Consider the following 14,698-nt stretch of genomic DNA (forward strand, 5'->3'; position numbering starts at 1 on the left):
ACTAAAAATCGGAGTCCGGTGTGATGTTGCTTCCTGGATTTGTATCCTCCCTCGGGAAACTGGGCTGCGCTCGAGCAGAGGATGATCGGTGAGTCGGGTGGAGAAATAGTTTTTTTTCTTGGTGGGTCCGCCGGCACTTCGGGTCGCGGTAACAATGGCACTTTGCTTTGTAGCGTGTAGCGGAGGTCCGAGAGAGAGTTGATTCGCAGGAGACTGCAAAATTTGACGTCGGTGCACTGGCGCGGATCGCGCGGGGAACTTCAAATTCGGCATTTGGAAATTGTTTTTTTACTTCACAAATACTGAATTCCCAAGTTTCGAATTTTGAGGTTAACGTCCCGGCATTGTTTTTCATTGTTTCGGATAATAAACAATTATATGATTTTGATGTGTCAGTGCCCCTTTAACCCTGTCTTCCAGTGGTCCCGGTGCTAATGCCGACTAGGTTTGACCAGAGGAAAATTGGTGCCTTCCTTGCTGGGGGTAAGAGGTGGGGGGTGGGGGAGTGGTGTTTTTAGTTTCTTTGCCCGATCCCCCAAAGGTCATCCTGGTGAGATGCAACACCGCTTTGTGATAGTTACAAAATTCTAAAGGAGAAGCAAATTAGCTTAGAAGGGCAAAGAGAGGAATTATATTTTTGATCTTAATTTCTAGGCTAGGTGGCGCAAGCTACCACCCGTTAAAAAAGGCTACAACCGTTAGCATCCATCCATCCATAGCCATAAAGCGCATGATTGGATCCGAGTCCTCACTGAACGCTGACTCATCACTCTTTTTCGATGCATTGGATCTGAGTCCTTACCGATTGCTGACTCATCAATTGTTTTCAATGCGATCTGAGACGCAGCCCTCCTGTCCAATAGATGCTCGGAGTGTGTGATCCGGCAATGGCGGACAGGTGATGGCTTGGACTTATGGAACTATTTCCACCCATGATCTAGCAATCCTGTGGATCTAACGGTCCCAGTCTGTGGAGAACAGTAGTCTGTGCACTTTGTTTGGAGGGTGACAGACCGTATTTTGACCATTTACAGCTATATTGTTGCTTTTGGAACAGGTCCGTGCAATGTGTCGTAGTGGAACGCAAGGAGTTATAACACAGTCGTTCACATTTAAATGGAAATTATTGAATCAGCCTTGAAGGGACACTGACAGGTCAAAATCATGTTTTTTATTCTCCGAAACAATTGAAAACTATGCTTGGACATTACCCTCAAAATGTGGAATTTGGCAACTCTGCATTTTTTTAAGTAAAAAAAAAAAAAAGAAAAAAACAATTTCCCAAGGTCGAATTTGAAGATCCCTTTCGATCCACGCTAGGTGAGTTGTCCTGCAACTCAAGTTTCTTTAATGTCTCCGAACTGAACCGTCCAGACCCGAAGTGTTGTGTTCACCCATGACCGCGGTGATCAGGCTCTTGTCCATGCCTGACACCAAACCCAGTTGTTTTGACAGCTTAGCGATTCCCTTTTCGAAGTTTGAGGGGTCGTCGGGCGCCTAAAAAAGATAACTTTGTTTGTAGTGCATTCGCAATTGCATTAAAAAGCGTTTTACGAATGGCGTTATTAAATATAAAAATGACGTTTACAAAGCTTCTAAATTTCATGATTTTTTATTTCACGAAAAAAGGGGAGGAGGTCAAAAGAGGAAGAGAAAAACGCCAAAAATAAAAGGTGTGCGTGCGAGTGGGAAAGTTGTTTTTCGCGTTGGTGCTATTTTTTCGTGTCTATGACTCCAACTTGCATTGTTTTAGACAACGACAAAAAAATACAACCTTTGGGGTGTCTGTGCCCCTTTAGGAACATGGCAGGAGGCCAATGCCTCCAATATCCTAGAAGTGACATTGGGGAAACTGGTGGAAGGAAAAAAAAACCTGTTTCCTCCCCTCTTTTTTTTTTTTTTGTGATTATGATAATGGTGGTTACAAGCAGTCTGTACTTGTAAATCGGTTGTGCTTGACTTTGTACCATGCCTCGCACCTTTGCAGTTGAAGAGAGAGTGATCAATGAGGAGTACAAGATATGGAAGAAGAACACTCCTTTTCTCTATGACCTCGTCATGACCCACGCTCTGGAGTGGCCCAGCCTCACAGCCCAGTGGCTCCCAGACGTGACTCGGTGAGTTGATGCATCCACATGCTTGTTATGTGCTGTACACGAGCAGTGTTTTCATGGGGACTTCATTTCTGTGAATCCGGAGCAATTGCAACAAATGCATTGCAGGAATGAAGCCGCTAGTGCACAGAATCGTGGCTTTGAAGTGCATGTGGTTCCATGCGAATGCTTGGCACAAGAATGAAAGAAGCTCACACAGGCCCCAACTCTGTATGAATTTGAGTCCAAGAACACTTGAATATGCTTTAATGCACGTCTGTTGAAGAAACTGAAATTTCTGTCTGATTCAGATACAGATGTTCTTGAAATGCCCAGCTGTGCTGAGGTTTTGTTGTATTATTGAGGAATATTAAAGCTTGCTCTGACCAGGCATGGAAGTCTTCCTGGTGATAGGATTTCTACACGGTATGAGTACTTGAAAGGATAAAACATTGAGGACGGAAACGGGTCTTCTTTCATTGAGCAAGAGAACCTAGAATGGCAGAAAGCATAAATTTGCACCCCAAAGGTTTCAACGTTTTCGAAGAAGGAAAGGAGAAAATTGTTAAAAGGAAAGATAATTTACTATAAATATGAAAGTATAAAAAGCGCTGGCGTCAGGACCAGGTATCAAGAATCTACTTATCTTTGGTGCAAGGAATTCGACCTTTGTCATTGTCAATGATAACGCAGAAATGTTGTTGACAGTCCCAAAGGGAAATGTACTATAAATATAAAAGTTTAAAAAGCACTAGCGTCACGAGGAGCAGTCAGTAATCTAGTCATTTCTAGTCTTAGGAATTTGACATTTGTCAGTGATAATGAAGGTGAGGAAATGCTATTGCTTTACAGTCCCCCTGGCAAATGTCTGAATGATTTCTTTCCCAAATCTGTTGTTGTGCCTGCCCAGTATTCCAGTCATGCCACGTGCATCTGTGAACAACGATTGGGTGAATTGATTGAGTCTTTTCACCCAATCGTCGTTCCACAGCCGCACGTTGGATGACGGCACTCCTAATTTCTCTGATACTAGAATACTCGACAGGCACAACAATAGATTTGGGAGAGAAATCATTGTTCATTGGGGTTGTCAACATTTCCTCGCCTTCCATGTCACTGACAAATACAGAGGTTGAATTTTTAAGACCAGAAATGACTAGATTACTGACTCCTCATCGTGACGCTAGTGCTTTTTAAACTTTTATATTTATAGTACATTTCCCTTTGGGACTGTCATTTCTGCATTATCATTCACAATGACAAAGGTTGAATTTTTTGCACCAGAGATAAGTAGATTGATAGTCGTGACGCCAGCGCTTTTTGTACTTTCATATTTATAGGAAATTCCCCTTCCTTTTAACAACTCTCTCCTTTACTTCTTCGAGAACGCCGAGACCTTTGGAGGGTGGTTTTATGGTTTGTGCCATTCTATGTTCTGTTGCTCAATGAAAGAAGTCCTGTTTCCGTCCTCGTCCTCAATGTTTTGTTCTTTCAAGTAATCATATCAAGTCATTCAATAACACGCTAGTTTGTAATTATTACTGATTCTACAATACTCGTCTAACGATTACAAACAAAACTTTTTTTCCAGTCCTGAAGGAAGGGACTACAGCATTCACAGGTTGATTTTGGGGACACACACGTAAGTGCTGGTTCAGTTTTTCAACCTTAGTTTGCGGGAATGTGGCTTCTGGACAGTGCTGCGGGTTCAAAGAGGAGCCTGATGACACTTGCTTGTCTTGCAGATCTGATGAACAGAACCACCTGCTCATAGCAAGCGTACAATTGCCAAGTGAGGATGCTCAGTTTGATGCAACTCACTACGATAGCGAGAAAGGAGGTAAGCAATCTCGGCATCTGGTCTGCTTTAAAACTCTGGTTTCTTTAGTGCATTAGCCACTGTCACAAATAATTTGAATTCGGACTTATTAGCAATAATTATGCAAAAAGTAGTTTGGGTAGCTGATCGTGATGAAATATATACTCGTCTTAGAGCAAAAAAAATTTAAATTTAGTTGAGGTAAGGGGGTCGAATTCAGTGGCGCTACATTTTCTGCATCAGGGTAGAACCAGCGTGCACTGCTTCATTTGATTTATTCGTAACATATTCCGACGTGCACCACCCTACATCAAGGCTGCACTTTTTAATACTGGTGGTTTCAGGAAATTAAATGAGCCTATTTGCAAAAGCTTGGTGGCCTCGAATGCCACCTCAATCTTAAACATGCACACTTGACATATCATGCGAGTCTCATTGCATTATCACGAATCTAGACATCTTTAATCAATTTGGTCGGGGAATTTTAAAGTAATCAAGAAAAGAATTTAGAGTTGGAACCTTGGTGAATCTGTTTGACCTGTGTAGTTTAGAAGCTTTACTTATAACTGCTGCCGCTTATAACTGCCTGCTGTCTTCCCATTGTTCTGCAGAGTTTGGTGGTTTTGGGTCGGTCAGTGGGAAGATTGACATCGAAATCAAGATCAATCACGAGGGGGAAGTGAACAGAGCGCGCTTTATGCCGCAAAACCCGTGCATCATCGCCACGAAGACCCCCTCGAGCGATGTGTTAATCTTCGACTATACCAAACACCCCTCAAAGCCTGGTAAGCCTTCCCTGAAAGAACTGCTCTTCCTTCTTTCTGTCTTTTTTTACAGCGGAGCTGTTAGGGGCTAGTTTCCCCAGGATCTTGTCAGTCAGCAAACAAATTATGACACAGAACTCTGGGCAGCTACCGCCATCTATGAGCGACGGCGACAACCAGCTTGCTGGATGTCGCTCATAGACGTGGTTGCCGACTTGCCGTCGTCGCTCATAGACGTTGTTGCCGTCGTCTAAGCGACGGCGGCAACCTTTCGAACCTTTCCACTCTGGCTTGCCGACTTGCGGCCGGCCATTACTTCATTCCCACCATAGTACAGCTTTGCTGGTCTTCCTTCTTCACCAAAGTGGAAAGGCTGAAATTTTTTGATGTTGCTTTATGAGCCGTGGGGAAGGCATTGACGTAAGCTTGTAGCTTTAGGCAGGTACAGAGACTGGTGAGAACTCATTGAATTAAAGCACATTCTAAACACTGCTGTGGTGATGGGGTTCCCCGCCCAGGCAATTTTGTATAACACAGTAGCAGACATCGTGTAGATTGCTTCAATTAAGGGTTGGATTTGTACATTGTTCTGTGTGCGGCATCAGTGTTCTGCTGCCCCATCAGAAAGATCAGACACAAAGAAATTTCAAATCCTTTAGGAAGTCTCTTGACACATTTCCGTTTCCACACTTGCAGACCCCAGTGGTGAATGTAGTCCCGATCTCAGACTTCGCGGTCATCAGAAGGAAGGGTAAGGTCAGGTGCAACTTATTTGGGTAGGAAAGACAGAAGCTTTGCATTCATGATGGCGCATTATGCAAATGTCTTTCATTCCTTTTTTTAGATATGGCTTGTCTTGGAATCCAAATCTCAATGGCCACCTTTTGAGTGCCTCAGATGACCACGTAAGGCAGCGAAATTACGCTCATGCGGCTCAAATGTTTGAAAGTCTATCTCGTGGATCGCGGCTCACTACTTTGCTCGTTTTTTCTTTCTCTCTTCCAGACCATTTGTCTCTGGGACATCAACGCTACCCCAAAAGAGAATAAAGTGGTTGACGCTAAAACCATCTTCACAGGACACACCGCCGTTGTTGAAGTAAGGGAAGCAGAACTCCTCGTCGTTGTTTTTCTCCCAAACTTCCCGCTTTAAGCCGACTGTTGTGTCTTCCAGGATGTGGCATGGCATCTACTCCACGAGAGCCTTTTTGGGTCAGTAGCGGATGACCAGAAACTGATGATGTAAGTGTGCTTCAAATTTGCAATGGTAATACTACCGCAGTTCGCCTAGCAGTGTGACAGTAAAGTGCAGCACACTGTGGCCAGATTAACCTGGACCCTCGAATGTTTGTTGCGAAAGGCACCGAGTACCGGTCTTTTCCACCTTGCAGCTGGGACACCCGCTCCAACAACACAAACAAGCCTAGCCACACCGTCGATGCACACACGGCAGAGGTGAACTGCCTCTCTTTCAACCCCTACAGCGAGTTTATCCTGGCCACAGGGTCAGCCGACAAGGTGAGGAGTGTCGTCGTCTTTGGGCTTGCTCTCACGTTGTGAGGGATCTCCACAAAGTTCTTGCATTTGGAAGGGAGAGTCTGGCAAAATTCCTCTTTGCACCGTTTTTGGAATGTGGTATATGCACTATACTAGGTATCCACGCCAGGTTAGTTTCAATAAGGCCACTAGAAAGCGGGCACATTGCATGTAGACAATGTCCACTGTAGCAATCATTCCTCCTGTGGAAGCGTCCAGAAAGCAATGCAAGGAGTGGATGGCGAAGGATGTGACGAGTGTAACTTGAAGGGGCTGTATGCTCAAAGTAGGGAGAGACTACTGAAACAAAGTCCCACTGTTGCTGTGTCTCTTTACAGTATATGTATTTAGAAGACTGATCAGAAAAAAAAAAAAACTGTGTACTAGTAGGATTCGGGAAAAGTGAGTATCAAATACTCTGTGAGAAGCTATGCAGAGGGCAAGTTATCTGCTTCTTGCGCAGGGGTTGCGGTGACGTCAGAATGACACCGCATTCTGATTGGCTTGATCGAAAGGATAGTGGGTAGACCCTAATGCTAGATGTCTTGAGATCTACCCACTATTTTTTTCAATCGGCCAGTAAGAGCTTGGCGTTCTGACATCACCGCAACCCCTGTGCAAGGAGGAGACAAACTTGCGCTCTGCATAGATGAAACAGGAAGCAACCCTCGCTCAACAATAGACTTTATGCGAAATTGCTTGGTGGTCTGACAACACTGAGAGCATTGCCATTTTAATCTTGGCAAGCATTGTTGGTACCGAAGCACGGTGTAGGCATTGAAGACAACCGTACATGCAGTGTGCGATGATGCAGCAGTTGTGTTTTCTGCCTTCTGACAATGGAATGTGGGTTACAGTTTAGCAATTTACCGTGACTGTGTGATGAAACTCTCGGAGGCCTGTGCACGTTGGCAGCAACCTCGTCAAGCCAGTGGAGCAAGTCTTACGCCTTTGCTATGGAAGCATACACACTGCAGGTTGTCGCTAACGTGCACAGGGCTCTGACAATTTCGTCAGATAGTTATGGTGGGTTGTTTAAACCGTTTGTCTGCATTCCATGGTTGAAAGGCAGAAAGCACAGCTGCTGCGCTATTGCATACTGCCCATACGGTTGTCTCCGATGCCTTCACCGTGGTTTGCTTTATGACGATGCTCTCAGTGTTGTCAGACCCCGAGCAATTTCGCATAAGGTTATTGTTTTCATGTTATTGGCTTCCACCACACTTGTGGAGAACTACCATATTTATTCATATATAAGGTTTTTTTGTCGTTTTTTTTTTCACTTGGGGGTTGATTTTTTGATTGTAAGCAATGGATATTATCCATCAAGCTAACCTACTAGATGCTTTCCTTGATTGGCTGCTGCTCCTAGCACACTGGTGTGAACCAGTGAAAGTACAGGGTCTGATCGAGAAAAGTAAACCCTACTTTTCGGTCCGCATAAAAAAACTATGCATCGCAGAACGCTCAAACTCCGCCAGAATATAACCCTAGCGGTCCAAGCAAGATGCCAAAGTTTCAGAACACTAGCTTACCTGGATCAAAAGATAAAAGAAAAAAACAAGAAATCTCTTCGGAGAGGCTCCGACCACGGAGAGAGGGAGACGGAGGCTGTCTGCTTTGCGTTGCATCGCTTTGCGTTGCATCGGCGCCACCACCTATGCGGGTTGGCGGGTTATCACAGGCATCTGCCGGCCTTGGCGGCAAATTCGGAATTGTTCTCTATCATTTCTGAAGTTTTACTTACGCACTGCTTTTCACTGCAACGGAAATAAAGATTACACGCTCTAATTTGTGATACTTCGGTGCATTTGCTCAGGCATAACATTTCTTCATGCTAATTATTTTAGCAGATGTCGTCTGCTTTGCTCTTCGCAAACCCGAACGCCGCGGTGCACCTATTCTTCCCGTTCGGTAGCACCTTCGACACTTGGTGCTGCAGATTATGTGAAGTTTGGTATGGACGTGGTAGCTTTCTCTAGTGGCCAAGTCTGCTCACTGCCAATAAACCGTTTATAACCTATTTAAATTTTTTAAAGTTACAATATTTGGGCTCCGCCGCCAGAGGAGCCTCCTTTCGGTTCCAGATGAACTTCAGCTGGGCCAATATATTTTTGCTTTTTTAACTTCTGTACCGTTTTTTATGTTTGCATACTTGGTTATTTTTTCTTTTTTTCCTGTTTTTTGTTGGCAATGAAAATTAAAAAAGGGAGAGGCAGAAGATGCCAAGTCAGCGACTTTGTGACCCGGTTTACTCATTATGTCGAGTCTCGAACACGTTCAAATTTATTATTATTAATATTATTAAAGGAATTCAGTACTTTTGGTTTGCTGGTATTTAGATTAAATGCTGGACAATTAAGCTGCCCCGTCAAAGAACCAGGTTCACCATTTGCATGGTCCGGAGACACCAGATGAGAGAGACACGGGAGAGCGCCGAGCAGCAGTAGCTCAGTAGCCGACAACCGTAGTTGGCAGCCCTAAAAAGGGCCATCTGTCAGAGGTAAGCAAAATAAAAACTGGAAAAGACCGTGCACATGGCGGAAGCTATTCTTGCTTCCAGATGAAAGTATGTGGAGTGCGTCAGGGGCAGGCCCTGGAAGGCAACACCGTAGTCCTACGGTTCTGCTTCAACGTGACCTCCCAGCTGCCAGGTGCAACGTCCAAGTCTCGCCTCGTATTCGGCGAATGCCGCAGCTCTCATTTTGTCCGTAATGAGCAGAAACGCAGCCTCAATGCGTTGCTTGAGTATGTCAAGGGTGGAGATTCGGCCGGTGTAGACCTGTGACTTGATGAACCCCCATACAAAGAAATCGCAGATTGTTAGGTCAGGGGATCGCGGTGGCCATGGCATGCTGGGCGAGTCTCTTCCCATCCAGCGTCCAGGAAAGATGTCACTTAACCATTTCCTGACGGAGGTCTACCAGTGTGGGGGCGCTCTATCTAGCATGAATACGCAAATTTGTCGTTGCATGTGGAGGGCCTCGAGCTCGGGAAGAAACTCCTCCTTCAACATGCACAGATAACTTCTGCCCGTCATAGACTCATCGAAAAAAAAAAAAGGCCCAACAACACCCTCCCTCCAGATCCCGCTCCAGACAGTTACCTTGGGAGAGTACTGAGACTTCTCCATTGTCCAGTGCGGGTTGCCGTTGCTCCAGTACCGGCAGTCTGAGCGTTGACTTTCACCTCGACGGCCTCGTCTGAGAACAGAAGGAAGCCCAGATGGGAGGGGTTAGCCGCGATCCTTAGGATCTCTTCGCGGCAAAAATCGAGCCATCTTTCATAGTCTTCGGGCTTCAGCTCGTGGAGAACGTGAACCTTGTAGGCATGCAGGTTGTGTCAGCGAAGAATCCGGCGCACAGTGTAATCTGAAACTCTAAACAAACTCGCCGCTCTCTTCGTGGACAGGTGCGGGTCCGCTTTGAAAGCACCCTCGATCCCGTACGCGAGTTGCTCTTTCTCTGGCGTGCTGGCGAAGACGTGCTTCTTGTTCACAACGTTGCCCACTGCGCCAAAACGCTGGACCCACTTCCAGATGGTTCTCTTTGACGGCGGCCTGGAACGGTGCACTCGACGGTATCGGCGGCAAGCATCCTTAAAGCTTCTGCGCTTTAAATACCAAACCACGACGTCCACGCGTTGCTTTTGGGTTAATTGCCTGATCAGGCAGGAAAGTGCAGCGAAACACGGTAGAGATTAAAAGTAATCAACGGGAGAACCGGTGTTCGGGTTTGCGAAGAGCAAAGCAGATGACATCTGCTAAAATAATTAGCATGAGAAAATGTTATGCCTGAGCAAAGGCATTGAAGTATTACAAATTAGAGTGTGTAATCTTTATTTCTGTTGCAGTGAAAAGCAGTGCGTAAGTGAAACTTCAGAAATGATAGAGAACAATTCCGAAGTTGCTGCCAAGCCCGGCAGATGCCCGTGATAACCCGCCAACCCACATAGGTGGTGGCGCCACCTATGCGATGCAATGCAAAGCAGACGGCCTCCGTCTGCGTCTCTTCGTGGTCGGAGCCTCCCCGTAGAGATTTCTTGTTTTTTTCTTTTATCTTTTGATCCAGGTAAGCTCATGTTCTGAAACTTTGGTATCTTGCTGGGACCGCTAGGGTTACATTTTGGCGGAGTTTGAGCGTTCTGCGATGCATAGTCTTTTTACGCGGGCCGAAAAGTAGGGTTTACTTTTCTCAATCGGATCCTGTAGATGCGCATGCGAGTACAAAATGCTTAATATGGGTGCCGCTCTATATAGGCCAGGGGTCTCAATCTCGTTTCAGTTTAGGGACCAGATAACCCACCCTCAAAAGTGACTGGAGTGGGTTATAAAGTGTAAACTTGTGAAGTGGCCAAGCCTCTCAGCTGCACGTATGAGATTTCCTAGAGATGGGACCTCATGCACTCTGCTTTTCGTAAGCTCTCCCTTTTAGTGGTGATGTCCTTAGCTTTCATTTTTTTATGTGACTGTTTTAGGCCCATAACAAGACTTAAAATTGTAGCGCATCGCTGACATGCTTGCATTTTGTTTAAAGAAAAAGAGCGAGCACACTGTTGCTGCTTGTCAATGAATTCACACGGAAAGCACTATTCAAATTCAACATACGTCTGAGAAGAAGAAAACCTTCATACAGGAGTTTTTGCTTTCCTGACAATATTTATAGCAGCATTATAAAACAATCTATATTTTAATGGTTTTTCTTGACCGCTAGAAAGCAGAGTTGATAGCTTTATCTTTTTGGAAGTTGATCGTGCTGAGCAAGAGTTTGTGCAGTCAAGGTGCATCCTAAAGAGCTCGCACTTGTAGCATAGTAGTGAATAGTCTGACAGGCGAGCAAAATGAGTAAGAGCCGAGAAGCAAAAACGAAGACAAACTAATAGTCGGTCCAAAAGAAAATGGAATAGAGAAAAATATATAAGTATGTTATAAAAGAGCAGAGCTATGTTTCGAGCGTTAATGAACCGACGACAAGAAACCATAATTGATGATGGATATAGCACTAAAGACATTGGAACGGGGGTTTGCAGCCGCTTGAGTCTCGAGGGCCGCACCCCAGCAAGTCACATGCAGCCCGTGGGCCGCATGTTTGAGACCCCTGATACATATAAACCGACACGCTGTTTAGAAACAAGCCCGCGTTTGCCCACACCAGGTGTGGGCACTGCGCCTGCGAAGAAACCGGATTCGCGTGAAGTGAAACTTCTGCGCATGCACCGTGCCGTCGACAGCGCCACCGCAGCTGCGTGACGTCAGGGCCGCGTGTTGGTCTATAGACAAATCTTTCAGGGGCGTACTGGGTAAAAACATGGAATTTTTGACGCGTTATTATGGATGGCCCACATTATGGACTTTTTTGGGGGAATGGAAGTGCCAAAAGCTCGTTGAGTTGCACTTGTGCAGGTTTTTTCTCAATCCCCTTCTAGCATTTACATTTAGATGGTGGAAAGTAAAACATTATTAATGACGTTTATTATAATTGTTATGGTTGTTATAACTAGCCACAACTATTCCTATGTGAAGATGACCGATGTTTGCAGGTGTAACTGCCGGAAAAGTGCCTCGGCCAAGAATGCATCAATGAGGTTTTATCATATTCTCGCCATATTTGTGCATAAAATGTTGTATGCCCAATATTTACCATGTGCTTTAGCCAAGTGCATTGTTTGAGAAATTTTTTTCTCCCTCGCCCTTTGGCTGTGTGCAGACGGTGGCCCTGTGGGACCTGCGCAACCTGAAGTTGAAGCTGCACTCCTTTGAGTCGCACAAGGACGAGATCTTCCAGGTGCAGTGGTCGCCCCACAACGAGACCATCCTGGCCTCGAGCGGCACGGACCGGCGCCTCCACGTCTGGGACCTGAGCAAGATTGGCGAGGAGCAGTCCGCCGAGGACGCCGAGGACGGGCCCCCCGAACTCCTGGTGGGCACCTCTCTAACTTGAACCCTGTTCGAACCTTGTTTGCTTGTGTTAATGGCACCGTAGCGGGGCCGTGGGAAAGAGCGTCGGCAACAGAGCGCAGCTCTCAGATTGATGGCGTAGCTTGCCCAACCAATGGCACAAGTCAGAGAGGGAGGGGTTAAGGGGTGTGCTAGCTGCTCCCTTCTCTTTTCCATCCCTGCACTGCCTAAGAACGGGAGCTGCAAAGTATGGTAGGGTTCACTATGGGGATCCTACCCTACTCCGCAGTTTCTTTGCATAACAGCCGGGAGAGTGTATCGATCATGAACATAGGAGTGAGATTGAACTGTAGTATTCTGCAGGCGTGAAAGTCCATGTGAAATAAATCGCTGCATAAGAGTTGCTTCCACTTCGAATTATCCGGAGTCAACTGTAGCAGATTCTTTAGATTCATTGCCATGTGGATCTTTTGAGAAAAAGCTCTTACGTCTTGTCTTCACTCTGATTATCGTCCTGACAGTCGTCCTTCCCTTGTGTCTCTTTTCACCACGACAGTTCATCCATGGAGGACACACAGCAAAAATCTCGGACTTCTCGTGGAACCCCAACGAACCCTGGGTCATCTGTTCGGTTTCAGAAGACAACATAATGCAAGTCTGGCAGATGGTGAGTCTTCCCAAGATGTAGTCCTATCCCACAAATAGACCCAGATTAGTAGGTGTATGGCAGCAAAAACTATAGTTATTTCATGAAGGTGGGTGCCTTATTTGTTAAATAGACATCTGCCTCTTTGTTATCAACAACTGGTGTGCGCCTTCTTCCTGGTGCCTGTTAGCGGATGAGCTGAATTGTGGATCGTTGAATTCAATTTATCAGCGTTTTATTTTACGAGCGTTGTTTGGGACGAGATCGGGCGTTTGGCGATACATGGTTTATTTTTGCGGAGGGAAAAGCATGGTTCTCCTTTTTTTCCCATACACTTGTAAATTAGATTTATCTGCAGAGCCACCAAAATGAAATAATTTTCTGTTTTTTTGTTTTATCATGGTGCATTCACCACAGCTGAACTTCAACGCTTGCTTCCTTTTGTTTTCTTTGCAGGCCGAAAACATCTACAATGACGAGGAACAGGAGACACCCGCGACCGAACTCGAAGCTTCCGCCTCGTAGTTTGTCTCAAACTGGAGAGCTCACCACTGTCCTCACCCGGCTCGCACGACCATCTTGCGTAGATGCCCTTCTCATACTCGTGCCGGGTGTTTTGTAGCATTTTCCTTTCTTTCGAGTTTTGTATTTTATGTCAGGACACTCATAATCGAACTGATGGTTAACTTTCCAAAGTGGCGGTCAGATATCCTAAGGTTGAGGTAATTAGACCTAGAAATGTTGCGTTAACCAAGAGTGCGGCACCTTTTCTTGCTCATGTGTTTCAGGCAAAACAACATAACACATCAAAAGGTTCAGGTACAAGCTAAAAGCAAACTTGAATGTTCTGTGATTGTCTGTGGGAATATCATATTTCTTTTCTTGGTTTTATTTCTCACATGTACACGCATGTCAACTATAATAAAGCACTTTGTATCGTATGTGTTCCCTTTTTTTTTCTGCTATAATGATTATACATGCTCAATCTACTGTGTTGCCTACTGATACATTGGGCGATGATTATAAAAATCTGAATTGTGTTTTTGTCCTCGGACTGCGTGGTTTTGGGCAACGTGAATCCACTTGAGGGTCAGTGAGGAGAGATTCACCTTCCTCCCCAGCATTTTTGTGGTCAGCTAGGGCATTTGCTGATGAACTCTATTCATTGCAAGTTCGTTGCGTTGCTTCAAAGACAACACTACTATGCAATACTTTGTCTCACCTTGCCACAAACAGATCGGTGGGTACAGGAGCGAGTGGGTAGTTGTGACTGGTGTCCTCTAGAGTCGCTAGTGCCCTCGGCATAAGCGCTTGTGCAGCCCAGGCATGATCCAAAGCAAGGAGCTTGGAGTGGTACAGCCTGAACAAAACAATTGGTTTCTTGTATACAGATGGAATAATCTCGGTGATGGAAGTGCTGTGCCAAATTGTGCCATGAACAAAAGTCTGCTACATCTTATGCCAATTGCGCTAAGAATTGCGTCACACCCGTGTCGAGATAAACTTAAAGCAAAAACAAAATTTGGCAGACTTAAAACTGCTTACGTGTAGGAATCTCACGCAAGCAGTTTACATTCAAGCTATACGCAAGCAGCTCGCCGTGTCTTCCTTTTTCGCACGGCGCTCCAGAGGTGACAGCGTTCCCCCACTGCGCAGGCACGGCGAACCCCGCCGGCTTCTGTGAAGAAACGTTTTGTGTTGCTGTGCTTTTTGCGTTTGATATCAGGCGCGTGCTTGACGTATTGGTGTGACCATCTTTCAACCACAACGCCGCCGCTTTTTCACGTAATGGGCACGTAAGCGCCTTAAAAAAATGTTTTATTATTGGTCTATCCTTATATTCAAATTAGAAGGAAAGAAAAATTCTACAAATATGAATTTCGCAGCGCCTCTACTCGCCTTATAGTTTGTTTCGTCTTGGGTCAGAGAGAGCACAATTGAAGGC

At 45.4% G+C, this 14,698-nt stretch overlaps 1 protein-coding gene across 1 annotated transcript; it reads left to right on the forward strand.

Moving 5' to 3' along the window:
* Positions 1-1,987: 1,987 nt before the first annotated feature.
* Positions 1,988-13,694, forward strand: LOC8023763 (chromatin assembly factor 1 p55 subunit; the record flags this gene model as incomplete). Its single annotated transcript, XM_040207957.1, is given in 12 exon segments — positions 1,988-2,117; positions 3,685-3,735; positions 3,839-3,933; positions 4,524-4,697; positions 5,373-5,427; positions 5,521-5,581; positions 5,682-5,774; positions 5,850-5,917; positions 6,067-6,193; positions 11,917-12,129; positions 12,664-12,774; positions 13,210-13,694. Coding segments are annotated over 12 exon segments (1,247 nt in total), but the record flags the coding sequence as incomplete, so codon positions are not given.
* Positions 13,695-14,698: the final 1,004 nt, after the last annotated feature.

The sequence above is a fragment of the Ixodes scapularis genome, unplaced genomic scaffold, assembly GCF_016920785.2.
Source record: "Ixodes scapularis isolate PalLabHiFi unplaced genomic scaffold, ASM1692078v2 PGA_scaffold2__306_contigs__length_199485367, whole genome shotgun sequence".
Lineage (NCBI taxonomy): Eukaryota > Metazoa > Arthropoda > Arachnida > Ixodida > Ixodidae > Ixodes > Ixodes scapularis.